This window comes from Glycine max, chromosome 11 (genome assembly GCF_000004515.6).
Source record: "Glycine max cultivar Williams 82 chromosome 11, Glycine_max_v4.0, whole genome shotgun sequence".
Classification (NCBI taxonomy): domain Eukaryota; kingdom Viridiplantae; phylum Streptophyta; class Magnoliopsida; order Fabales; family Fabaceae; genus Glycine; species Glycine max.
Window position 1 is genome coordinate 4933944 of NC_038247.2, and position 25065 is coordinate 4959008.

Sequence of the window (25065 nt, forward strand, 5' to 3'; positions counted from 1 at the left end):
CACAACTGGTTTTTGACTTGATGCTGGAACGGACTGTGATTTCTTGGAATACCATGATTAACGGGTACTTTTGGAATAACTGTGTAGAAGATGCAGTAAAGGTTTATGGTAGAATGATGGATGTGGGTGTCGAGCCTAATTGTGCAACTGTGGTTTCGGTGTTGCCTGCTTGTGGGCTTTTGAAAAATGTGGAGCTTGGCAGAGACGTTCATGCATTAGTTCAGGAGAAAGGATTTTGGGGAGATATTGTAGTTTGGAGTGCATTGCCGGACATGTATGTTAAGTGTGGTCAGATGAAGGAAGCATGGTTGCTAGCGAAGGGGATGGATGAGAAAGATGTGGTTACATGGACTACTTTGATTAATGGATAATTTTGAATGGGGATGCTAGAAGTGCTTTGATGCTTTGTCGGATGAGGCAGTGTGAAGGAGTGAAACCAAATTCGGTAAGCATAGCTTCTTTACTATCAGCATGTGGCAGTTTGGTTTATTTGAACTATGGCAAGTGCCTGCATGCATGGGCAATAAGGCAAAAGCTCGAGTCTGAGGTCATTGTGGAAACTGCCTTGATTGATATGTATGCCAAATGTAATCATGGCAACCTCAGTTATAAAGTGTTTATGGGAACCTCTAAGAAGAGAACGGCCCCATGGAATGCTCTTCTATCTGGGTTCATACAAAATAAGCTTGCAAGAGAGGCAATAGAACTCTTTAAGCAAATGTTAGTGAAAGATGTACAACCTGACCATGTGAGCTTTAATAGTCTTCTCCCTGTATATTCTATTCTTGCTGATCTCCAACAGGCAATGAACATACATTGTTACGTTATAAGATCAGGTTTTCTTTACAGACTTGAAGTAGCAAGTATTCTAGTTGATATATACTCAAAGGGTGGAAGTTTAGGATATGCTCACCAGATTTTTAATATAATTCCTCTGAAGGACAAGGATATTATTATTTGAAGTGCAACAATTGCTGCTTATGGAAAGCATGGACATGGCAAAATGGCTGTGAAACTTTTCAATCAGTTGGTACAATCTGGAGTAAAACCAAATCATGCCACCTTCACCTCTGTTCTGCATGCTTGCAGCCATGCAGGTTTGGTTGACGAGGGTTTTTCTTTGTTCAACTTTATGCTCAAGCAACATCAAGTTATTCCCCATGTTGATCATTATACTTGCATTGTTGATCTTCTTGGACGTACTGGTAGACTGAATGATGCTTATAACCCTATTAGAACAATGCCTATAACACCTAACCATGCCGTATGGGGTGCACTACTTGGTGCTTGTGTGATTCATGAGAATGTTGAACTGGGAGAGGTGGCTGCTAGGTGGACTTTTGAGCTTGAGCCTGAAAATACTGGAAATTATGTTTTGTTGGCAAAACTTTATGCTACTGTAGGAAGGTGGGGAGATGCAGAGAAGATTAGAGATATGGTAAATGAGGTAGGATTAAGAAAACTACCTGCTCACAGTTTAGTTGAGGTCAGAGATATGTAAATTGAATAGATTACAATGTCAGCTTAACAACATCTGCCACAAACATTAAAATTCTATCCAAAATGAGAGTCATTATTGCAGTAGTCATGGAAGACCCTATAAAATGTGAAAGGTATTTCCTTTAGAGGGGAAGTGCCTACCTTTTTCCGTTATTTTAATCATGACGGAGGGAAATGCCTTTGCTTCAATAATGTTGGTTGGCATGCATAGAGTTCAAGGCAGAGATTTTGGCTCCAATTTCCTTGATACACTTCTGTTGATGCTCAATTGCCAATACCAATCAGTGCCTAATGTCTGCGGCTTTTCACACACATTCCTTGGTACTCCATGTTTGTGGTTTTACTGAGACGGATTTTTTAGTATTCAGGATATTGCCTTTTCCTATGGTTGTCTGGTTGTTGTTGATCCCTTATACTGGCCACGCAGCTACTTATTCTCCCATTTTCTTGGTAAGTAGTTGGATTTATTTTTTTGCTACTTTTACTTTAACCTGCTTTTAATAGTTATAAAATAAATTATGTTGCTCCTGTTATTGAATTGTGGTTCCTTGCAGCAAGATGGCAATGATTGCATATTGACTATGAGGGAAAGAAACAGAGCAGAACTAGGTCGGTACTACCTATTCTTATAGACTTATACTTTATGCAGTCGCTTGTTAGCTATGTTGAGCATAATGACTTCACTTACTGGTGATGCGCTTGTCCTTATATCTTGAGCTCGTGCTTACGTTTTGATGTAATCCATAATCTTTTTAAAATTTCATTGGTTTATCAATTGTAAAAAAATATTGTCAACCTACTATTCATTTTTTGTTAATTAATGGAGTTAAATTATTTATGTACTTGACTTTGTTGGCACCCATTATTATCATTTTTTTGTTTTTAGTTAACAAAAATATTACAGTCAAGCATTACTTTTGTTTTATATGTTTATTATCGCTTGTTCTTTTTTAATCAATGGAGTCTCTACAGCTGGCATACAAATGATATAAACTGCCTCGACATTGTCATTTTGTCTAACCATTTCATGGTATTGATAATGGAGTCTTCGACAAAACAAAGTGTATTAATATATAAATATTTAATAAATGATAGAATAAAAATTTTTTATATTGTTAATACACTCTTATTAAATTTTATTTCTTATTATCCTGTCTTTGTGACATGAAACTTTATCCTTGTTTAATATTTATTTTTATACTTAAAAAAACTAAATTAACATTTGTCATTTTTTTTTAGAAATGATATTTGTACAATAAATTATACAACGAAGTGTCTAACTAAGAGAGAAAAAAATAGAAAAGAGAAAAAAAATTGAATTTGAAATGTAATAAATGATAGAGTGGATAATAAAAATAAACACAAAATACCATTGGATAATCTTTTGTATGAATTGTTGCATGTGTCTCCCGTCTCCTCTTTCTTTGAGATTTTTGTCTCCCTCCCTCTCCCTTCAAATTTTAATTTTATTAGTTTAAAACTTTTCTTGTATTATAAATTCTATTGTTTCAAATCAAAATTATTTGATAGTCTTGAGTCAATTGTTGTTCAAGCTATTTTTCCTTTTGAATTTAAAAATATATTGTATTATAACTAAAATTAGTAGTAAATAAATATTTTTTAGGATAAATACTTATTTTAGTCTTGGCTTGGAAAGTGTTATGTGATAATATTAATTTTTAAAAGATAAAAATTCAAATTTAGTCATCAAATATGCAAAAAGTGCAACAACTTGATCTTGTTGTCAAATTTCATGAGACCATTTTTTTATTAAGTTGTAATGTTAAGGATCAACTTAACAAATTGTATTTTTTGTAAATCAATTTGACGTTAAGTTACAAAATTCAGGGATCAATTTGTCATAAAATTATCCACAAAACTAATTTGTCACATTTTTTTACATTTGAGAATTAAATTTAAATTTTTCATTTTTCAGAAATCAATTTGTTATTGTACTTTCTAATATAGAAATCATATTTTAGATATGATAAACAATTTATATTGTGATATAATGTTTTTAACTATATAAAAGTAAAAAGAATAAATTGAAACACAAGGTTAAATAAATTCCTAAAACCCCTCTTGTAATCTTGGATATTTCAGCCCCCCTTCCCCAAAAAAAAAGGCACTAGTTGAAAAATAACTCTTCAAAAGACTATCATTTATGATAGATAATTAGTCTAATTTACAAAGATTTTTTAGTTACAATAAAAAAATTTCCATCTAACTTCAAAACATAATATATACTTGTTATTACTACAAGGGATGTTGGTAGATTGGATTTGATTGATTTTGAAGAGAAAAACTATCCAATCCATTATTTTTTGTTTTGTTAATTTATCATCCAATTAGTTTAATTTAAACTTTTAATTTGATTCAAACTAATATAAATCAGTTTGGATTGGATTGATTTTCAGTTTTAATCCTATTTTAATTTTTTAAAAATATTAATAAAAGATAACATACATAATAAATATAATAAAAAATAATTTAAAATTTCAAATATTTTATTTGTATGTCATTATATAACTAATAATATAATATTTAAGCATCTTAACTCAAATAATTAATAAAAATATATTTAATTAAATATATTTTTCATAAATAGATATGAGTTATATATATGATAATTTTATAAATATATAAGAAGTAAAAAAATAAGTGATATTATAAATTTATGAATAGAAATATATATTTATGTATAAATTTTGGTTTGGATCAATTTCTAAAAACAAATCCGAAATTTCACATGATTTTATCCAAAATTTTAGTTTTACAAATTTTTGATCCCTTTGATTTTTTGAATCAATTTTTTCAGTTCACATTAAATTAGATCGATTTATCAACACATTTATTATACTAACATTAACACAATTCACATCTAGACCACCAATAGACATATAGATCAATTTGCATTAAATTGTTACAATTAAACTAAAGTTTTCAAGTTCAAATCTTAAAAAAAATCACATCTATATTTATTATTTTTTTCCGAAGTATATGCTCATTTTTTCATTAATATTTAAAAATGTTGCTTGAGATAAATTCATGCCACCTATTGAAAAAATGATCATAGTTTCGTTTTTCAAAAGTAAACAAATTTGACCTTGAAAATAATCCAGCTATAGCTATTGCTTGTTTCGCACTTCTACTTCTCTCAAATTATTCTCTTGCGATTTTTTTGCTATTTTAAAATATTAACTTCATTAAAGTTATTAAAATTTGTGACCCTTAATTTTTTAGGCAAGTCGGTATTATTTGTATTATGAATAATTAAACATTTATGACAAGTCTTACATAAGTAAAATATAAATATTAAATTGACGCATCTATATTTCAAGTTTCAAGTAAACAAAATACGCAAACAAAAATCACATTACTCATTCTAAAGAGAACCTCCGCCACATTTTACAAGTCCAAAAGTGCATAATCTCAACGTGAAAATTCTATGGCTGATTGGCAAAGAATAGATATTAGCCTGAAGTCCTTAATCAGCATATTACTTGACTCTGTAAGCCTGCCAACCAAAAACAAATTTAGAGTGTAAAAAACCCAACCCAAGTGATTGTTAAATGTATTTTACTAATTAGAAACAAAGCTCACCTTGACCCTTTTCAATAGCTCTTTAGCATTGCTGTCCTTCCTAAAGTGTTCCCTTACAGGCTGCATAGTCCAAGAAACAATAATCGAGCTTGTGCCACATACTAGAAATGAAGAAATAAAAAGGAAAAACTCCAGAGTTCACATAATATGCTATAACACCACTAGTCTTGCTTTGTACAAGTTCACAATGATTAGTAAGAAGATGCTACCAGCACCAGTAGGATATAATGTCCAGAGCAGCCAAAACATGACGGTCACAGGAGTCTACTTCTCAATTCCTCTCCCAGCTTGACAAAACTAAATTGAGACATGATTATGCCTAAGCTAATAATTGAAGCAAATGTACGAAGCCACTTGAGTACCAATAAAAACGTTAAGGTTTGTAATACAAATGCAGAAGGATGAAGGGTAAACAGTACACTATTTAAACAGAATTATTTAACTTGGAGAATCTGTTGGATTAAACAATTTGAATTATTTTAACCACCACATTGATATTTGAAGATTGAAATCATATTAAAATTTCAAACCCAACAAATTATAAAAACACAAATCAATGTGATTATAGGAATATGAAAAGCAATGGGCTTGCAGTATATATGTTCAAAAGCCTTCTAATGCCCTGTTTCAATGCAAAAGTAATAACACTACAACCTAGTATACATAATTGAAATTGTGCTTTTAAAACCTGGAAGCAAAAATACAACAGAAACATAATCAGAAATCATCACCTCCAGAATTTTATTCAACGACTTTGCCAATGCTGGTTTAAGGTCACCAGGATGTAACTCTCCACTTTTATAGGCTGCAGTCAGCTCTTCAAAGCTTGTGAAAGTCCTAGATTGAATGGAAGCAAAAACATGTATCAAGCAAACATTTGCGCAGAAGAAAAGGTAAAAAAAAAATTGTAAAACAGAATAAAGGTAAACAAAATGACTAAAGAGGTTGCTACTTTAAAGGCGTCTGAAGTTCAAAGAGGGAAAATAGCAAAACTTACTTATTACCACCATTATCTGCACTACGCTCCACTGTGAACTCATTAAACCAAGGTAAGACAAGATATTTGATGTACTCCAAGCATGGGTTTCCTTCCACTATCTTGGGCGGGCAATAAGCCTTTTTTATTTTCACATTCACTTCAGCCTATATCCAAATATAAAGTTATTTTGGACACAACATAAGTTTTATTTTAAAAAAATAAAGGAAAGTTACAAATAAAAGGAACCACTGAAAATATATTCATCATTAAGGAACAAATAGCTATACTTTGCCACAAAAAGCACAGCCATATATTTAACCATATATTTCTTCATGCTTAATATTTTTTTCCATTTTTATATTTTTTGCAATTTTCACAAAATGAAAAAAATTCTTAGCGTCCTTAGAATTAAAACAGAATGCAACTAGACATGACCATTGGTTTTAGCCTTTGTAATAATGACACAAATTTGATAGCCCTATAAGCAACTTACCTCCTCATCTTCCATGAAAATGGAAGACGATGGGTCACTTTTTGACATCTTTTCTTGTCCTTGCTGCAGACCAGGTAACATGTCTGCAAATCACCCCTAAATCAGTTAGTGTGAGATACACAACTTCAATATACAATATTCAAAAGGAGTTTCGAAGAATACGGTGTGACAAGATAATGGGCTTGTTCTTCCTCTTAGTGTCATCACAGTACTCTCTAGCAAGTACATTCACTTTTCGCTGATCCATTCCCAATTGGCAAATGTCGGCCTATTTTCCAATACAAACTTCATGCATTATTCACTAACATGTTTGAAGCAAATGGACATGAGAAACAGCACAATATCTGAATATTCAAATATTGAAAATAAACTATACAGCTAGCTTAGATATAGAAAGCAAAGAAAAGGAAGGAAAAACCCAATAACAACACAATTAAAGTTAGTAGAAGAAATCATGCATTGGTGGTAGATGTAATTAATACATTCAAGGCTGCGAGCATCTATCATGATTTCCATTTTTAATGCTAACATTGTAAAAATCAAGCATAAAAAAAATTAATGCAAGCACAAACATCTAGTAAAAACCTGAAAGACACCTTGAGGAAAAATATGTCAGCACACTGCATGCATGGATAGAATATCTGAGCAGCAGTCAATTCATCCTGTTCACTCCGCCCCATTATTTGACTACACCTATAATTCAGAAAAACAAAACACGAAACAACAGTGTTTCAAGTCCAAATCCACCATTTACAAGAACACAGGAAAAGGCATTTTAAAAAGGAAAGGAACCTGATAATCCTTTTTAGATTGTTCTTCTGAGCTATATCCAACACAAGAGGCCAGTACTCATCAGCTCTGGCGTTAATCTCTTTCGAGGACCACAAAAACTCAACTTTGCCACTATCCAGATCCATCCCAACAGCCTTCCAAATCTCAATCAAGTAACGGCCAACCGTTTCAATTTTCTTCAAGTCCCCTCCCATCTTGTTGTTGAGCTTGGCAAACCAATCAGCAATCCATATTTTGACGCGGCAACCAGCAGATGTTAGCTTGTTCACATTGATTGTCTTCATAACACCCTATAATAACATATATATAAGTAAAAGAAAGTAACTATAATGTAATCCACACCACCCTCAAAAGATTCCATTCCATTCACCTTGGAATTCAAGTAATCAACTGCTCAATATAAATTAAACAAATTTTTTAGAATAGAGATTTATTGACCTGAGCAATGTGCATTCGTCCGGAGGGTTCGAAGCCATCGTAGCAAACGGGTTCGGGCTTTTTGGTGAGGAGGTTAAGGAGTTCGTCTTCCTGAATGCACTCTTCTCCGACGCTCCTCACAATTTGAAACTTCTCATCGGGGGTCAACCTGGGAACAAAAGAAAAAACGATGAAATTGAAACCCTAGAAAACGGAGTTAGTGAGTGAAAGAAACTTACAGATGAGTTGGATTGGGATTGGATGATTGGGGGATCTCAGGGTCGGAGACGGATAAGGATTCCACGGCTTCGGTGAGTGGTTGTTCCATTGCGTTACTCTCTCAAAGAAAGATAGTCAACGCCGGAGAGACGAAGAAGAAGCCTGAGTATGAGTATGGCCAGGGTGTATGTATGTCTTAAACAAGTCAATTGTTTATTTATGATTTAATTATTTAGTTTTTATATTTTTCAAACTTATCTATTTTAGTTTATATAGTTAATAAATAATTTTTTTAGTCCCTATAATTTATCTTTTAATTTTTAATAGTTTCGTACCGTTAAAATTGTTTAACACTTATGAATTATTGTTGCCAGGACCTTGGCTCTTCTCTGGTATGTTGTGTTGAAGCGGAGACGACACGTTATAATCACAGACATGAATGTTGTGTTGAAGCGGAGATGGCACGTTATAACCACAGACATGAATGTTGTGTTGCTTTCTAAATATTGCGTCCCGCTGAAAACAAATCAAAAATATGAAATCATTGCATAAACACTCAGAAATACGTGTATTGCACAAAACAAAAAAGGAACCTTGAGTTGCTTATTTTGTTCCTTCTTCTTATTATTATACAACGGACTCCTCAATGACTCGGACTTCATCATTCGACTGGACCACAGACGTTGAACTTCTGAACACATTGAATCCTTCGACCGTTTCTTATGTGTGTTTACGAAAATGAAGCAAGGGTGAGATACATAACGTTGAATGCAAGAGATAGCATAGTGTAGTAAGAGAATGTAAATTACCAGAAGAGGTTCCCTTGCGCTTCCTCTTCTTCGTCGTTGACACCGCGACTTTTTCTTCTTCGAGAGGTTCTATTGTTTTCTCGGCTTCGTCTTTGACGGCGCTCAAAATCATCACTGAATCAATATCACTATCTTTTTTCTTTTCAAATTTAATGGAAAAATAACAGTTGTTAGCATGTGGCATAAGAGAGGATAGATGAATGAGTAAATTGGACGAAGAGGAAAAGAGATTGGTACCTAGAACCTGGCAATATCGACACCGAACTTCTTTCTATCGAAACGAATGTCGACGAACAAAAACGACGAGACGTTCGCCATTGGAAATTGGTGGGAAACAAAGCAATTAAGATTTAGGGGTTCATGGGATGAGTAAGAGTAACGGCTTTGTGGACACTTGCACTCTTCGTTTGTTCGCTGCGGCCGGCCACTTCTACTGTGTGTTCTACAAGGCAACCAAACCCAACAAGACAAATGCATAGGGAGTTTTGCGATGCAATGTGAGAAGAGCAATGAAAACACATCGGTGCGATGCGAGAAGAGCAACGAAACCTAAAGTCCTGACAAACATATCAGAGAAGAGCCAAGGTCCTGACAACAACAATTTAACGGTATCAAACAATTTTAACGGTAAGGACCTATTGAGAATTAAAAGCTAAACTACATGGACTAAAAAATCCACTTATTAACTATAGGGACTAAAATGGATAAGTTTGAAAACTATAAGGACTAAATGGGTAATTAAACCTTTATTAATTAATTAATTTTGGGATTTTTTACGGTCAAATTTGTATTTTTGTCTCTATTTTTCATGCCTCTAATTTTAAAATACATGGCTACTTTTAATCATAAAAAAATAAAGTTGTTTTAATAACATTTTTTTAGAAGAATAAAAACTAGTTTAAATAAAGCTTAAGTTATGCATTTTAAAATTAGAATAACAAAAAATGGACATTTTTTTAGGAAATTAAAATCATACTCAATTTTTTAAAAAGAAACAGAAAATCTTTTTTTTTTTTACCTTTTTTTAATATATTAGTCATTTTTTGGGACTACTTGAAATGATTTATATTTTTAATATATCAAATTAAAATATATAATTATATTAAATAAGATAATTATGATGAATACGCTTTTTTATGATTTTAAATGTTTAAATTAATAATGTAATTTAATTTCTGATTTAAATTAATTAATGAGCCATCAATTTAGAGGGCGAACCCTGGTGCAGCGGTAAAGTTGTGCCTTGATGACTTGTTGGTCATGGGTTCGAATCCGGAAACAGTCTCTTTGCGTATGCAAGGGTAAGGCTACGTACAACATCCGATGGGGTACGAAATTTTTAATGAGCCATCAATTTGACTAGTGAAAATTTATATTAGAAACTAAAAACATAAATTTCAAAAAATATTAAGCCCAAAATATAATAAACCCTAAATCTAATTATAGAGGTCTACCCTTTGTAGTACCCCAAAAAAGATTAGGCCCCACGGTCAATGGGAAACACTCCTAACTAAAGCAAAAGAAATTCTCTTTAATATATTTATAATCAATAAAATAAAATATTTATACCATACTTTGAAATATTGCAATCTAAAATTATCTTTTTACTTTAAACTTTAATCCACCATGCTTCAATTAGTGGATATACCGATTGAATTATTTGTTTTATTTTTTTTCCCTGTTTACTTAATTAGAGTCAATTCATAAGTTACATTTTATAACCCATCTTTTTATTATAACATAAAACTAAAACAATGCACTGATAAAAAAACAAAAACACAATGAAACACACCAACTTGCTTCTGGAGAGCTAAAATAACATAGACGGTATTTGTGAGATTGCTTTTCAACTCGAGAGCTTCACTTGTAGAAGGAGATATTCAATTCCACTCAATAAGGATCCAATCTACTATTCATGGAAACCACAACCAGAAGTTCACAACAGGCATCACATTCCCTCAATAATCCATCCAAAATCACATCAATGTGTTCATGAGGTAGTACACAAAAACCTATGAAGATCAAGGAATCAATCAGAGCCTTGATCCACAACAAGTATTCAGAAACAGAGTGCGAGCCTTTCTTTATTCTTTGCAGTTCAGATCCAAACTGATGAACCTTAGCACAAGTTTGGGATTCGAAGAAATTAAGTATCAGTGTATTCATCCCAAAGCAACCACAATTGTGAATCGAACTAGTGAGAAGTGACTCCAAAAGTGAAGAAATGAGCCACAAGAACAGGAGCTGATCCCTATTACTTCCATTGCATATTTGATTCCACCACAATCCCAATCACCATCAGATAGGAAACACAATGGTATTTCTGGATTCACTACAAATCTGTGAAGTCTGTCTCCTTAGATCACAGCTTCTACTTGTTTCCTGATTCATCAAGTTTCACAGAAACAAAATGAGAAGCAAGGAAGTAATGATTGAGTAAGGGTCACCGGAATTGAGGTAAAGATTGGGTAAGTTAGGCATGAACAGGATGAACTCAAGGTCCTGTGATCCATGCTAGAATTTAATAATTGAGAGTGAGAAATTGAGAGAAAATTTCAGCGGCCTGCGATTTTATTTCATAAAATGAACCCTGAGAAGAGTTATTGCATTTATACATATCAAATGTGACACAGATCCTACTGAGTCTGGTGAAACACAGATCTCTGTAACAGATTATGTTAACAACTGCTACCAGAATTCTAGATTGAGGGAAGTTGAATTATTAAAATAGTGAAGAAATCATTCAAGCGCCGATTAATTTAAGACAACTACATTCAAAAGCAAAAATGAGGCTTACTATCAAGAAGTAAGCAATTACCTGTTGAACCCTTATTAGCAAATTTCAATAGGCACACCAAAAATTAACAATTAACAATAAACTACATAATGACAGAAAACAGTCTGACAAATCAGTTAAAGAATTAAGATAAAACCTTAAATTTAAATAGTCTGAAAGATATTTAAAATGGTCGCTGTGGGGCTTTCTTCCCAAAGATGGCCTCCCAAACAGAGGGTGAAAATGGTGCTTTCTTGTCCAAAAACTGTCTAACAGCTTTCTCATTAACAACAAAACCCTTATCCGTTAATGTTTTGATAGCACTCTTAGCTTCTTCAACACCTTTTTCATTGCAGAAACCATCCACTAGGCCAACAAAAGTTGTCACATTTGGAGAATGACCTGCTTCTAACATCTCCACACAAAATTCAAAAGCATCGTGTAATCTGCTACACTTGTAGAGTCCTTGTATAAGGACCATGTAACTGAAAGCATTGGGTGAAACACCACTACTCTGCATTTTCCTGAAAATCCTTTTGGCGTCATCAGCCTTGTGGGCCTTTGTGTATCCCTCCACTACTGCTGTGTATATGACAATCTCTGGAATGGTTCCCTTCTCCCGCATCAAACCAAAAAGTTTCAATGCTTCCTGAACCAAACCATCTTTACATAGACCATCGAGCATAGCTACAGCATTGGGGATAAGGCCAGTCTCCTTCATCTTCTTGAAGATCTCATCAGCATCTTGAGGCATAGACTCTTGAGCCGGTTGATTGGGATTTGACCTCTTTGCTTCTTCAGATTGCTTACTTGCTGCAACCTCTGACAGATTCACTGTTTTATCATCAAAACCAAGCTTGAATTTATTAAGGAAACTGTCTCCTGATTGGCCAGCATCCCTATTCGTTTTTGCCACATTTGTGTTCTGAAATGCAAGATCAATTTTGGAAGATTTATTCGTTTGGTCCAATTCATCAGGCCCACCATGGTTGTCATAAAATCTCGGAGGGAAGGAATGGGAACCTCTATCATATTCTTGGAAACGTGGAGGAGGCTGATTAACTGGCTTCCTACTTCTCAAAGGTCTACTTGGAATTGGTTCTGACAAAGACTGATCAGATTCTCCATTATCTTTAAAACTTGAGTCTGACTGTTGAAGAAAAAAGTCATCGGATTCTCCAACAGGTTGTTTGCTTCTGCCACTGCAATCATCGGTAAAGCTAAAATGGCGCACAGTCTCAAGCAATGGTGGCAGATATTGTTTGCAATGTACAAAGGAAACTAGTTTTTCAATCTGAGAGAAGGATACAAGTTTATGAACCCCTCCTCGAGATGCTGCCATGTAAACCTGTTCATAAGTTGCACCAAGCATATAATCAACAACACCCCCAAATCAAAGAATAAACAGAGCAAAAGGAAAGACATGATGGATACTGAGATAACCAAATGTTAAATAATAAAGTAACAAATCAATCAGATTATAATGGGGGACTCAATGAAGAGAAATTATCATCATAAAGTCCCGGTAATTTACCATCCACAAGTGCTGGGATTAAATCAAAGCCACTCTCAAAATCCACCAGCCACCTAAATTGAATGAAAAAATAGTATTAAATCATCCAATAGAAGCAACAATCAAAGAGAAAGAAAACCAAACCAATTTAAATGCTAGAAATAAAACAAAAGTAAAGTAAAATTGCAGAGTGTAGAAATGTAAAATTCATTTGCGGTAGCGTTTTATCTCACCCTAACTAACACGAAATAAGGAGTGCAAGTAGAAATTCAAAAGCGAAATAATGGCAGCAAAATGAGAGAGTGTAAGAAATATCTTACCGAGTCGCACGATGATTGACCTCGGAAGAAGTTTATTGGTGAGTGAGTGTGAAGAAGTGTAGGGTGGAAAATGCAATAACTGTGTAATACCCTAACTAACACGACGAAAAGGAGAAGGAAGACCCTGCCGATGGACTACTGGGCCTGGGCCTAACATTTTTGGTGTTGGATAAAACGAAAGTTTTTAAATTCTTATATTTTATTAAATCTGAATACTTATTTTAGAAATGTGTTTGAATGTGTTTTTTATTTTTTGTTTTTTAGTTTTTAAAAATTATTTATGAGTTGGGGAATAACATGAGATAGTATAAGAAAAAACAGTAATAGAAAATCAAAAATAAAAATAAATTAAATGTTTTTTATTTTAAAAACAAACAAGTTTTTTTAAATTTAAAAATAGAAAATGTTTTTAAGAAAATAAAGAATAAACAAACAAGTTTAAATGCCCGATTTTCTCACATGTAAAATTGTAAATTATGGTACGTTTAGTATGAGAAAAAAAAATAAAAATAAAAATATAGACGGAAAAGAAAATATAAAAAGGAGAGATTTTAAACTTTAGTCTATGTAAAAAAAAAAAAAAAAACTTTAATCTACCATGCTTCAATTATTGAAGTAGAGATTAGAGAACCTCACTAGTCATTTTGTGCAGTCATTTTTTTTGGCCAACGCATGTTATTGACTAAAATTTCATTTTGGCCGCTATTATTATGTCGCATTATTTGTCTTTATTATTTGAATTAAAACACTAAAATATTTATATTAAAAATTAATTTAATTTGATATATAATATACAATTTGCAAGAATAAATGTAATTTGATGAATAAATGCAAATTAGTCATTAGAAGTCATTTTTTACTCGCAGTTTTATTTATACGATCGAATTATTTTTAGCATTAATTTTTAAGTGATTAAAAAAATGTAAAAGACTAATTACATGAATTTTGTAAATTCAATAATTAATTTATACATATAAGTAAGTAATAAGATTGAAATGAAAATGAAGAATAATTTCAAAATGTAAGTTATTAATTAAAAAAAAACACGCGACCAATGAAAAACTGATCTCTCTTTTAAGATCATGAAGTATTTCAGCATTTTAAAAGTACCACTTGGTTCTGATAGCATGATCATGTTAGTGGGATAACTTCTAAGAGCAGTGCTATCATTTCTCTAACATTCAATTTTAGTTTCTTAATATCTATTCAATTTTTGTATTAACTATTTTTATTCGGGTTAACGTATTGATCCCTACATGAAAGAGTAAAACATGGTCCACTTATTACGAAACTCGGAGGTTATCTGAGTTTTTATTTAAGAAAGTAAAGCACTGAAAATTGAGTAAAACTACTATTTTAAGATCACAGATTCATGGCTTAAAAAAAAATAATCACAGATTCATAGTGATCTCAGCTCCTAAAAAACAGATTCATAGTGATCTCATTCTCAAGTGTATTGAATTTTGCAATAGAGAATCATCAAATAAACAGCCACCTGTACCAATGTGCATGACGTGTCTGAAAACAAGACACGCACCTCTCCATATCTTTGTCACCTTACTCTATATAGAGCCACCTTAGCATACTGCATAATCACAGTTTTCATTCAAAATTCCATAAAATGGAGCCTCGCAAAGCTTCACCATTATCGTGGGTCTTGATCTTCTTCCTTACCATTTCCTTGTGGGGAGTTAAGGTATCAAGTGAAGAGCACCACCACCATGGCAAATCTAAAGAGGGACCTGTGGTGGAAAGGGATCAAAGGAGGACATTACTTGTCACTGAATTTGGAGAGATCACTGCCATTGACATCAAGGAAGGACAAAAGGAACTACCCTACCATCTTCAGTTCATCACATTGGAGCCAAACTCGCTATTTCTCCCTGTGCTTCTCCAAGCAGACATGGTCTTTTATGTTCATACAGGTTCATACAAACCCTTTGAATTTCTAAATTCTAATCACATATTCAAGGTTTTAAATTGTGGTCACTGTATGATTTAGTGAAATGTGTTTTCAGTTGCAATATCCTAATCTGTTATTATAGATAGACACTTTAACAATGATCATTTTCTTTAAATTTTGCAAGACAACATAGAGAAACATGTATAATACTTGTGGTATAAGCATTTTAATTTCAACACATTCAATTCAACTTACTTTGGCTTCAGGGAGTGGAAAGCTGACTTGGGCAAATGATGATGGTACTAGTACGATTCGTTTACGCGAAGGAGATGTCTGCAGTCTCAATGAAGGATCTGTTTTCTATATACAGAGCAACTTAGAGGCTGAGAGAAGGAAACTTAGGATTTATGCAATGTTTACCAACACAGACGACAATACTTACGTAAGTGCTGGCTGCACATGTATTCTTTTTCATTTAACTCATACAAAAATTTAAGGTTTGTTTGCAGTAGTTGTTGATGTTAACCACGAATGCAGGATCCATCAATCGGTGCTTACTCAAGGATCAATGAACTGGTCAAAGGCTTTGATAAGAAAATCATGCAAGCAGCTTTGAAGGTATTGCTTAAACCTCACAATGTGCAACTGTGCAAGCAGAATGTCAATGGCTATATTTTTACTCAAATTTTGTTCTGTTTTGCATTGTTTGACACACGAATATTAATATTTACTAGTTACAAAACCTCTAAATTGTGATTTTTTGAAGGTGCCGGAAGATTTGATCGAAGCAATCATTAACAAGACGGAGACTCCAGCTATAGTGCATGCGGTTCCAGAGAAGCGAAATATTGTCCAGGAGCTGGAGGCTTCGTTTCTTAAAAACTTTTTAGGCGTTGGGTCCAACTCCAAGAAACTCGAAACATACAACATCTTTGAGCATGACCCTGACTTCAAAAATCCCATTGGTTGGAGCACAGCAGTGACCAAAAAGCAACTAAAGTCATTGAAGCGGACCAACATTGGATTTCTGATGGTGAATTTGAACATGGTTAGTCATTATAATAATAATAATAATAACTTGATACTTAATCTTTATGCAGTTGTATTAAAATTAATTTTAAACTATATATATAACTGAAGGGATCAATATTGGGGCCTCATTGGAATGCAAAGGCAACAGAGTTGACAGTGGGAGTGGATGGGGAAGGCATGGTCCGAGTAGTATGTGGAAGCGGCAATGAAAATGAGACAGAATGCCAAAACATGAGGTTTAAGGTTAAGGAAGGTGATGCTTTTCTGGTGCCTAGGTTTCATCCAATGGCTCAGATGTCATTCAACAATGGACCATTTGTTTTTCTCGGCTTCAGCACTTCAGCAAAGAAAAACCACCCTCAGTTTTTGGCGGGAAAGGGATCAGTGCTTCATATTCTAGACAAAAAGATACTGGCCAGGTCTTTGGGTGTGAGTAACAGAACCATTGATGAGCTTCTGCGTTCTCCCGAGGACTCCATCATTTTCAGATGCAGTTCCTGCGCAGAGGAAGAGGAGAAGATAATGAAGGAGGAGGAGGAGGAAGAGGAGAGCAAGAAAGAAGAAGAAGAGAGGAAGAAAAAAGAAGAGGAGGAGGAGGAAGAGGAGAAAAAGAAAAAAGAGGAGAGGAAGAGAGAGGAAGAGGAAGCTAAAAGGCAACAAGAAGAGAGGGAAAAGAAGCGAGGGGAGGAGGAAGCTAAGAGAGAAAGAGAGGAAGAAAAAGCTAGGATGGAGAAAGAAAGGGAAAGGAAAGGAGAAGAGGAAGCAGAAAGGGAGGAAGAAGAAGCTAGAAGAGAGCAAGAATGGAGAAGAAAAAAGGAAGAAGCAGCTGCTAAAAGAGAGCAAGAAAAGAGGGAAAGGAGGAGACAGGAAGAAGAAGCTAAAAAATGGGCAGAAGAGAAGGCTGAAAGGGAGCAAGAACAAGCTACGAGAGAAGCAGAAGAAGCACAGAGGGAACAAGAACAAGCTAAAAGAGAAGCAGCACAGAGGGAACAAGAACGGGCAAAAAGAGAGCAAGAAAGGAGGCGGCGAGAAGAAGTAGCTGGAAAGGGAGAAGAGGAGGAAGAACACGCAGGAAGAGGGCACGAAAGGAGAAAAGAAGAAGAAGAAACAGCACGGAGGGAACAAGAACAAGAACAGGCTGAAAGACAGCAACAAAAGAGAGAAAAGAGGAGACAAAAGGAGGAACAAGGAGAAGGAGAAGAAGAAGAAGAAGAAGATGAAGAAGAACCAACATGGTGGGAGAGAAGAGAAAGAAGAAAACAGAAGGGGAAAAGTCCAGAAGAAGGAGTAGAATGGGAGCAAGAAGAAGCCAGGACAGCAAGCAGGGAGGGAGAGAAGAAAACACCGAGAGAGTGATAGACAAGTTGAAAAACAAAGCCACAGGAACAGCTTTGAAGGAAGGAGAGTTTTGAAAATAAGGAACGTTTGATTCCCTCTTGAGACTTAGACTCCTGGTGTGTATTTTTACAATAAGAACTTCTTTTATGTCTTTGTCATGTTTTACTTATGTTTGTTTTTTATGACTGGTTGTTGAAGGCCAACGTTTCATGAATGCTGGTAGTTTGATTAGTAATTTAGTACAAATTAGTGAATTTGGCTTCTCTAAATTGAGGCGTGCTTACTTTAGATAATTATTATAGAAATAGAACATAACAAAATTTTTATTCCATCTTATTCTTTCCAAACTAGGTAAAAAGATAATTAACGATAAACAGTGGAATAAGATAGAATAAATTTCACTACTAGTTTCCATTATATCTCATCTTCGTTATACCAATCCAAAAAAAATGGACCATAATATCGTTACATTTCATTCTCTTCCACCAGTTCAAACATGTAGAACAAAAATGAGACTCACTCACTCACTGAACCTGATATGTATGAGACAACAACAGTTATGTCATCAAGTTTGCCACCATAATAACAGAATCCAGCTTTTTCAGCAGCAGTAGAAAATGGTGTCCGACTACTCTTGGACAGTGCTCGCTGACGAGCCAGTGCTGCTATCTTCTGAGCAGTTACTTGGGGCTCTAGTCCAGCCCTAATTGCATGTTCAACAACTCCAGTGATCTCACTGTTGTACAAATTGTCAAATAAACCATCTGTTCCAGAAATGACCACATCTCCTGAAGCAACGGGTATGGTAAAAACCTGGATGCATTATTGCAAATAGATATGCTTAGTTTGTTTGACTTTCCATAAAGGCACACAATTGACAAACTCATTTTCCAAAAAGACTTCATCTTCCATTAGGCATCCTGCCGAACGTGAAAGCCAGGCCAAATAAAATTACATCTTATTAACAAAGTTGATGCGTGAACTTTACCTCACCAGAGCTGGGTAGATCAGCGCCATTCCCACTCTCCAACTGATATGGGAAATTGAAGTCATGCTGTTGAGAAGGGGACTCGAAAATGGTGCATCCATCTCTAACCACAATGAATCCACTGTCACCCAAATTAATAGCATGTAGTCCCTGGACCAAGAAACTAATCAGACATTATACATAAGAACTCGAGACTTATGAACTGGTTAGACAATACTTAAGAATAAGTATTTGCATGATCACATGCCAATATTGTAGACGAAGCAGAAGCCGGTAGAGCTCCCGGCGTGCTTTAAATCCATTTCTAAGCTTAATTTAACTTTTGACTTTAAAATAGCTTGGTGGAAAACATGCTTAATATGATAATAATTGTAATGATGTAATCTTCAACCCCATTTGGTATTTGCACACAATTACTTCAAATAAAATGAATTATGAAACACAATAAGTGTTGGAGGATGCATTATACCAGACATAGGTGAAAATGTAGAAAAACTTTCATGTTTATGCATATAAGAAGAAAACAAACCATTTAATATTCAGTAGGCATGAAACATGTATGATGATTAAATTACCTTGTCAGTAAGAGCAACAATACAAGCTGTTGATGAACCCTTGACCTTTGTATTTGCGTGAGCTTCCCTTAACACTCTTGTCAGATTAAAAGAACCTTTAGGCTCCTTTTGAATTGCTCTCACTAAATTGGATATAAGTTCCTGTGCAAACAGTCCTGCATTAACGCCAACATCCGCCCAGCCACCTACACCATCAGCAACACCAATTGCTTGTTCATCCGTGCAAATAAAATGAGCATCCTCTCCTCCTGTCTCCTCCTTATCTGGATGTGGTAGGTAACAAGATCCTGACAACATCTTCAAGGGCTTACCACCAACAATAGTTCTGAAAATAACAGTACTCAATGCTCAGGATAAGTAAGTATCAGCTGCAAGAAATATACATTACTGTTTACAGATATAATTGGTGAAAAGAAAAATTGGACTCTCATGGAAATACTCAAAAGTGTGGAAAATGCAAATAGTAAGTCACACTTCTGGAACTTGCTGCAGAATCATTACCCCACTCTTTCAAACACGGTATAAATAGGGTAAGCTTCCTTCATGGCATCAAAATCGGCATCCAAAATATATTATTTGAAGCAATTCATGGAGAAATAGAATTCAAAATATTAAGAACAACAATCACATACGGGTCAGGCGAAAAAGAGGAATTTGCAAGCTGTTCATCAGGAGGGCTTCCATCAAATGAGACAGCATGTGCAGCCCCGGCTGAGTAGCAAGCAGAAGAAGAGGCTGAGAAATTCTTGAGCCATGATCCATGCAGCAAACTCGAATCCCGGATCCTCCTATTAGCATCAAAAGTAGAACACCCAAAACTCAAAGGACCATACAATGGTTGTAGTCTCCTTAGATTCACACTACCCCTCAAGCAACCTACAGCAGGCTTTGTGAAGTCTCGCACACTACCACGACCTGAGATTAAGCCATAAGCATAAACATCTCCCAGCATAGCATTGGAATGTGAGGCAGTAATCATTGATTTTGTGTGAAGTGTGTGACTTGAAGTGAGCGAACAAAGAGGCAAAGCTGAACTTCTGTACAAGGATGTCGGCACTCCTTGTTGCCTTGTTATTGCTTCCCGAATGCGACAGTAAATGGTTGCATTCAGCCTTGAGAGAATGCCAGGCATGATCTTATTCCCCTATGCAAAAATACCCTTAATTCAGTTTCCCGATTAAGAATAATGTGAAACCACGGGTGTGATTTGAATTAACAAAACTCATTCCTTTTTTACCCCCACCAAACCTTGCTTCAAGAGTAATGAACCGCACTCATAATCTGAAATGTTGAAATTTGAACAAATATTATTCGAAGTTTCTAACTTCATGAAAACAAACACCCCACCAGATGCAAAGAGCAAGTACTAAATAATTGATATAATCATTTGTGAGAGAAACCCCCAAAATGTTTTGACTTGGGAAATATCTTTTTATTGAGAAGCAAATGTACTGGGACTGTATCAATTTTGCATCAGTCAATAATGGATTTCATCAACCTGTTCAATACTACTTAGGCACTATCTTATATTTAAAAAAAAATTGAATATGTCAAAGCCAATTAAAAAAAAATGAAGCGGTTTAAAGTTAAACAGGGCACTCAGAAAAAAGTTTAGGCATGAATTCCAATGTGGTCCCACCGTAAATTAATACCAGCAAGAAAAAGAAGATGGATTCTAATGTTCTATGGCGTACCTGTTGAAGGAGGAGTTTCCTGTTGAAAGAGCAACAACAAGAACAAAATGCGGCGGTGAATGAAACACAGGAGGCTTGTAACGTCAATGAAAGATAATAACAATCGAGGGCATCTCTGTATTTTTACTCACCAAGGTTTCCCTGTGCCTTCCTTTCAAAAGAGTATACCGGAAAACTTTTTTTATTACCTCTTAACAAAAATTGAAATAACAAGCAAACAGAGGAATAAATATTCTCATCCTCGTATTTTTGGAAATAAACCAGATAACTTAGAAACAAATACTCCCCTTAAAATATGATAAGATATAACAAAAATATGTTAGAAATTGATGAGATTATAATCCATCTCATTGAAACTTATTTATTGAAATAAATATTTATTTTAATAAAATAAGTAATTTTTATTTTTTAATATGTTTATTTAGATTATTTTTACTTAAAAAAATTATTTATTTATTATAAGAAATAAATTCTATGTATTTCTTAAAAGAATGTTTATATAAAAAATATTTTTAAAGTTTAAATAAATTCACCCTACAAATAACGAATACATAACACATGATGACTGTGTTGATTTAGGATGGAAATAGAAAAATTTTATATTTTTCATGTAAAACTCATGTTATTCTTATCAAGGTAAAACATATATTAACTTATAAGTTGGATTAAAGTTGATATATTTAAACCTTGATAACCTTCTTTTATATAGGTGAAATTGAGATTGTATGATAAAATCTTAATTTATATTGTAAGATAATGTAAATAGAGAAATTTTTTATTATATTCGATATTTTCTCAAATAATAAATAACTTTGTCTTTCTTGTAGCATATAGAGTTTCCCCTCCCAGCTTAATTACATGTTAGGAGTTGGGAGGCGGTTTAAAAGCTTATAAGTTAGTTAATTATGAAATGTCAAATGATGTAAAAAGACATTTAAATATTTATAATATTTAAATTTTATTTATAATTACTTGTCATCTTAAAAAGTAGGATAATAATTTTATAGTTGTGTATTATAAAAAAATGATAAAATTAAATTTTTTTAACTTTAAAAAATGATATAATAATGACAATTGATAAGTTAAATATCGTGTGTATCATGGTTGTTAAACTCTCGATTTAAATCGTAAAATCTTACGATTTTACGATTCTACTAAGGGTTGACGAGTTAAATCGGAAGTAGAATCGAAACCGGAGTAGACTCTTCCGATTTTACGTAGACTCGGACGAGTTTGGGTAGATTCGCGAGTCTGCTCCGAGTCCACGAGTTTATGAAAATCCGAAACGGCGTCGTACAACAACCCTCAAAAATGACTCTCGCGACTCTTTCTACTCACTCACTCTACCTTGTTCAAGCTACTAACCCCCTAAAGTGACTCTCGTTGAGCTACTCGCGTCTTCGTGGTTGTCGTCATAGCTGTCGTGCTGCAGTGCTGGACTGCTGAGCTAATCGCGTCGTGGTGGTCCTCGTCATTGTTTGAAACTTAAAAGTCCGCACTCATCGAAAGCCCTCATTTCCTGACCTAGCTCCAAGCTTTGCTCCACGACGCTAAGGTGTTTTCTTTCTCAAAGCTTCTTTGTTAATTCATCTCTGTTAATTGAAAGTTTGAAATGATGCTTATTAAGGAAGTATCTGTTAATTGAAATTCTAGCAAGGCTATTGTTAGCTTCATTGTAGTGTTGAGTTTTGGGTTCTATCCCTAAATTAAGGGAGTATTTGTTAATTGAAATCTCTGTTAATTGAAAGTTTGAAACGATGCTTAGTGTTGAATTCTGGCAATGCTAAGGTGGTCCTCCGAACATGGACAAATTATCTGTTAATTTAAATTCTGGCTTCATCAAGGGTGGGTAGTGAGTTTTGTTGCTGCCTTTTAGGTAGTGGGTTCTGTTGCTGCCCTTTTGAGTAAACTCTTACGAGTTTACGATTCGATTCTACGAGTCAAGTTTACGGAACCTCCACGATTCTACATAGAATCGCGAGTTTAACAACCATGGTGTGTATGTAAGAACATAAAATTATATATAATTTTTTTCATACAATGAACTAAAAAGATAAAAGAATTTTAAATTGAATAAAAGGATATAATAAAATTTCAAATAAATCAGTAAGAATAAAATTGAGAAAAAGGAAAACTAAAAATTTATAAATTAGTTTATTTTTCATAATAAGCTACTTGAAGTAACTTATCAATATAAACTATTTAAGTAATTTATGAAAAATAAACTATTAAAATAAATTCATGTATCAAATAAGCTTTTATTCAAAAGAATTTATAAGCTAATCGACAGAATTTATAAACTCTTCAAAAGCCTTTTCAAACAAATTTAAATCTATTGCAAGGAATTAAACCATTACAACCTTATAGGAAAAGGTTGCAATTACATTATTATTTTTATTCATATAAATTAAATACAATATCAAGAGACTTATAAGATTCATATATCTCTATTTAATCAAATGAGATAGACTCGTTTAATTACATCTTTGGGGATGCTAGAATAATGTGGAATTTGATTCATGGGGAAAAATTGAACTTCAATGGAATTCAATTCTTTACAACACAATGACAATGCATATTCTTCGCAATAAACATTAAACCAACCATTTACTAACAGTAGAAGTAAACATCGAAGTTTCCTGATTTATGTCTGCAGGCTACAACTATGATCAACCAAATCATCCAACAGCAGAATTAATTCAAAACTGTAGACATAAATCAGAGTGTTCCAGAGTTGTATTCTGATACGAGTGGAAATAGGGGTGAGGTTTGCAGGAAGCAAGGGGGTACGAGAAGAAAACAGTGCAAGGCCCAAGAGGAAGGCAACAACACCAGCTTCAAGCATCGTAGAGGAAGCCATGATAAAGTAGTGGAAATAGCAGGGAATATCATTCTGTTAGAATATTCCCTGGGATATGCTTTTTGTTGGTTTTTCCGTTACCCTTTATATATATATCCTGTGTAATAAGCGCTGGAGTATGAATGAAAAACAGCAAAGTTTTCTTCCCTTAGCTCTCTTCTTCTTCTTCAGGAGGCTGCTTGGTCCTCGAACTCTAACATATTCCAAAATATATGTGGATATATTAATTACATAACATTTATTTTAGAATACAACTATGTATTTTACAAATTAAGTAATCCTAAACGATAGACGTATTAGAAATGTATTAGGAATATCAATTCCATAATATATCCACATATATTTTAGAACAGGTATTCTAGAATACAACTCTCAAATACCTATATGTTACAGACCAAGTTTTCCATAATTTTACCAAATTATAAGTTTTTGGTTGTTCTAGATATGCTTTGAAATGGGCTCATTTGGACTTGGAGCTGTTTGGTGATTGTGGCGGTGGTGTTAGGGCACAATGGTTATGGAAGTTTGGGGGAGAGACGGCTAGGATTTGCTTGAAAGAGGCAGGGTAAGATGGAAGTATTAGAAATTTTGGAGCAACAAGTAAAAATGAGGTGCATAAAGCAATTGGCAAGCATGTAATGATCAGATATCCCTTAATGGTTTGAGCATTCGGTTTATCACAGTACGGTTTCTTTATGAACCCTGATATTGGCACCCAAGTAGAAGTAGTACTATTTAAACCCCTTAGGCCTTAACCAAAAAATGAAAAAGACAAAAATATCCTTTTTTATATTTAGTTTTTTTTTATCCATAAAAATTTGACAAAAGAATTTTTTTACTCTGTAAGTAACTAAACTAAATATAAAAAAAAAATTATAACAATCCATGTACATTACTTAACCAAGTAAGCTAAATCCCTTAATATATAAGACAATTTATCATAACTCATATACACTATTTAATTAATGAGTTAGACTCTTAAAATTTAATTAAGAATGTCTCCAACTGAAAAATATTTCCTTTAATTAAAATCTATATATATATATATATATATATATATAAGTTAATTTCAAAAGAAATTATATCATTATGAATATAGTATCATCGGAAAACCCGGCGATTTGTGCTATAAAAAAAATCCAGAGATTGTGATCGTTTTATTTGATTGGATCGGTGGTGAATAACTATATACAATCTGAAAGATCGCTCTGTCTACAACCTTTCATAAAGGGAAGCAGAAAATAATTTGCCTCG

General features: G+C 33.9%; 5 protein-coding genes across 8 annotated transcripts; 2 read left to right on the forward strand and 3 right to left on the reverse strand.

Moving 5' to 3' along the window:
- Nucleotides 1-1003: 1003 nt before the first annotated feature.
- LOC106795015 (pentatricopeptide repeat-containing protein At5g39350) lies at nucleotides 1004-2132 on the forward strand. Its single transcript, XM_041006783.1, has 3 exons — nucleotides 1004-1497; nucleotides 1869-1950; nucleotides 2055-2132. Exons 1-3 carry the CDS (start codon nucleotides 1004-1006, stop codon nucleotides 2130-2132), a joined length of 654 nt encoding a protein of 217 aa, XP_040862717.1.
- A 2608-nt stretch (nucleotides 2133-4740) lies between these two features.
- Nucleotides 4741-8173, reverse strand: LOC100812345 (putative tyrosine--tRNA ligase 1). Its single transcript, NM_001255168.3, has 10 exons — nucleotides 8024-8173; nucleotides 7806-7953; nucleotides 7368-7657; nucleotides 7172-7268; nucleotides 6738-6843; nucleotides 6576-6658; nucleotides 6101-6246; nucleotides 5835-5940; nucleotides 5104-5163; nucleotides 4741-5017 (listed from the first exon to the last, which is right to left on the reverse strand). Exons 1-10 carry the CDS (start codon nucleotides 8110-8112, stop codon nucleotides 5000-5002), a joined length of 1143 nt encoding a protein of 380 aa, NP_001242097.2. The 5' UTR covers nucleotides 8113-8173; the 3' UTR covers nucleotides 4741-4999.
- A 2526-nt stretch (nucleotides 8174-10699) lies between these two features.
- On the reverse strand, nucleotides 10700-13571 carry LOC100812887 (pentatricopeptide repeat-containing protein At4g38150). 3 transcript variants are annotated; one of them, XM_014763874.3, is made up of 4 exons: nucleotides 13422-13571; nucleotides 13123-13175; nucleotides 11746-12936; nucleotides 10700-11194 (listed from the first exon to the last, which is right to left on the reverse strand). In XM_014763874.3, exons 2-3 carry the CDS (start codon nucleotides 13123-13125, stop codon nucleotides 11773-11775), a joined length of 1167 nt encoding a protein of 388 aa, XP_014619360.1. In that variant the 5' UTR covers nucleotides 13126-13175; nucleotides 13422-13571; the 3' UTR covers nucleotides 10700-11194; nucleotides 11746-11772. The 3 variants fall into 3 exon arrangements, with proteins under 3 accessions (XP_014619360.1, XP_040862556.1, XP_040862557.1); XM_041006622.1 differs by lacking the exon at nucleotides 13422-13571 and adding an exon at nucleotides 13335-13401; XM_041006623.1 differs by having other exon boundaries at nucleotides 10700-12936; nucleotides 13335-13495.
- Nucleotides 13572-15005: 1434 nt separating this feature from the next.
- Nucleotides 15006-17963, forward strand: LOC100813415 (vicilin-like seed storage protein At2g18540). Its single transcript, XM_003537525.5, has 5 exons — nucleotides 15006-15346; nucleotides 15591-15766; nucleotides 15862-15942; nucleotides 16091-16372; nucleotides 16465-17963. The coding sequence occupies exons 1-5, from the start codon at nucleotides 15043-15045 to the stop codon at nucleotides 17710-17712; spliced, it is 2091 nt and encodes a 696-aa protein (XP_003537573.1). The 5' UTR covers nucleotides 15006-15042; the 3' UTR covers nucleotides 17713-17963.
- A 139-nt stretch (nucleotides 17964-18102) lies between these two features.
- On the reverse strand, nucleotides 18103-21112 carry LOC100785804 (probable protein phosphatase 2C 55). Of its 2 annotated transcripts, none has more exons than XM_006590616.4 (5): nucleotides 20952-21112; nucleotides 19890-20538; nucleotides 19258-19582; nucleotides 18683-18832; nucleotides 18103-18507 (listed from the first exon to the last, which is right to left on the reverse strand). In XM_006590616.4, the coding sequence occupies exons 2-5, from the start codon at nucleotides 20387-20389 to the stop codon at nucleotides 18211-18213; spliced, it is 1272 nt and encodes a 423-aa protein (XP_006590679.1). In that variant the 5' UTR covers nucleotides 20390-20538; nucleotides 20952-21112; the 3' UTR covers nucleotides 18103-18210. The 2 variants fall into 2 exon arrangements, with proteins under 2 accessions (XP_006590679.1, XP_003538844.1); XM_003538796.5 differs by having other exon boundaries at nucleotides 19890-20401; nucleotides 20952-21096.
- Between the last annotated feature and the right edge of the window lie 3953 nt (nucleotides 21113-25065).

What these genes read in the sequence shown, in the direction of transcription:
- LOC100813415 (XM_003537525.5), top strand. Translation starts at nt 15,043, where the DNA reads ATGGAGCCTCGCAAAGCTTCACCATTATCGTGGGTCTTGATCTTCTTC. An exon ending in ACACAGACGACAATACTTAC is followed by an intron (nt 15,767 to 15,861) that starts GTAAGTGCTGGC and finishes CCACGAATGCAG; the next exon opens with GATCCATCAATCGGTGCTTA. An exon ending in TGATGGTGAATTTGAACATG is followed by an intron (nt 16,373 to 16,464) that starts GTTAGTCATTAT and finishes ATATAACTGAAG; the next exon opens with GGATCAATATTGGGGCCTCA.
- LOC100812345 (NM_001255168.3), bottom strand. Translation starts at nt 8,112, where the DNA reads ATGGAACAACCACTCACCGAAGCCGTGGAATCCTTATCCGTCTCCGAC. An exon ending in CTGACATATTTTTCCTCAAG is followed by an intron (nt 6,844 to 7,171) that starts GTGTCTTTCAGG and finishes ATTGGAAAATAG; the next exon opens with GCCGACATTTGCCAATTGGG. An exon ending in TTTTCATGGAAGATGAGGAG is followed by an intron (nt 6,247 to 6,575) that starts GTAAGTTGCTTA and finishes ATTTGGATATAG; the next exon opens with GCTGAAGTGAATGTGAAAAT.
- LOC106795015 (XM_041006783.1), top strand. Translation starts at nt 1,004, where the DNA reads ATGGCTGTGAAACTTTTCAATCAGTTGGTACAATCTGGAGTAAAACCA. An exon ending in TTAGTTGAGGTCAGAGATAT is followed by an intron (nt 1,498 to 1,868) that starts GTAAATTGAATA and finishes TTTAGTATTCAG; the next exon opens with GATATTGCCTTTTCCTATGG. An exon ending in CTTATTCTCCCATTTTCTTG is followed by an intron (nt 1,951 to 2,054) that starts GTAAGTAGTTGG and finishes GGTTCCTTGCAG; the next exon opens with CAAGATGGCAATGATTGCAT.
- LOC100785804 (XM_006590616.4), bottom strand. Translation starts at nt 20,389, where the DNA reads ATGCCTGGCATTCTCTCAAGGCTGAATGCAACCATTTACTGTCGCATT. An exon ending in TTGTTGCTCTTACTGACAAG is followed by an intron (nt 18,833 to 19,257) that starts GTAATTTAATCA and finishes TTCTTGGTCCAG; the next exon opens with GGACTACATGCTATTAATTT. An exon ending in ATCTACCCAGCTCTGGTGAG is followed by an intron (nt 18,508 to 18,682) that starts GTAAAGTTCACG and finishes TAATGCATCCAG; the next exon opens with GTTTTTACCATACCCGTTGC.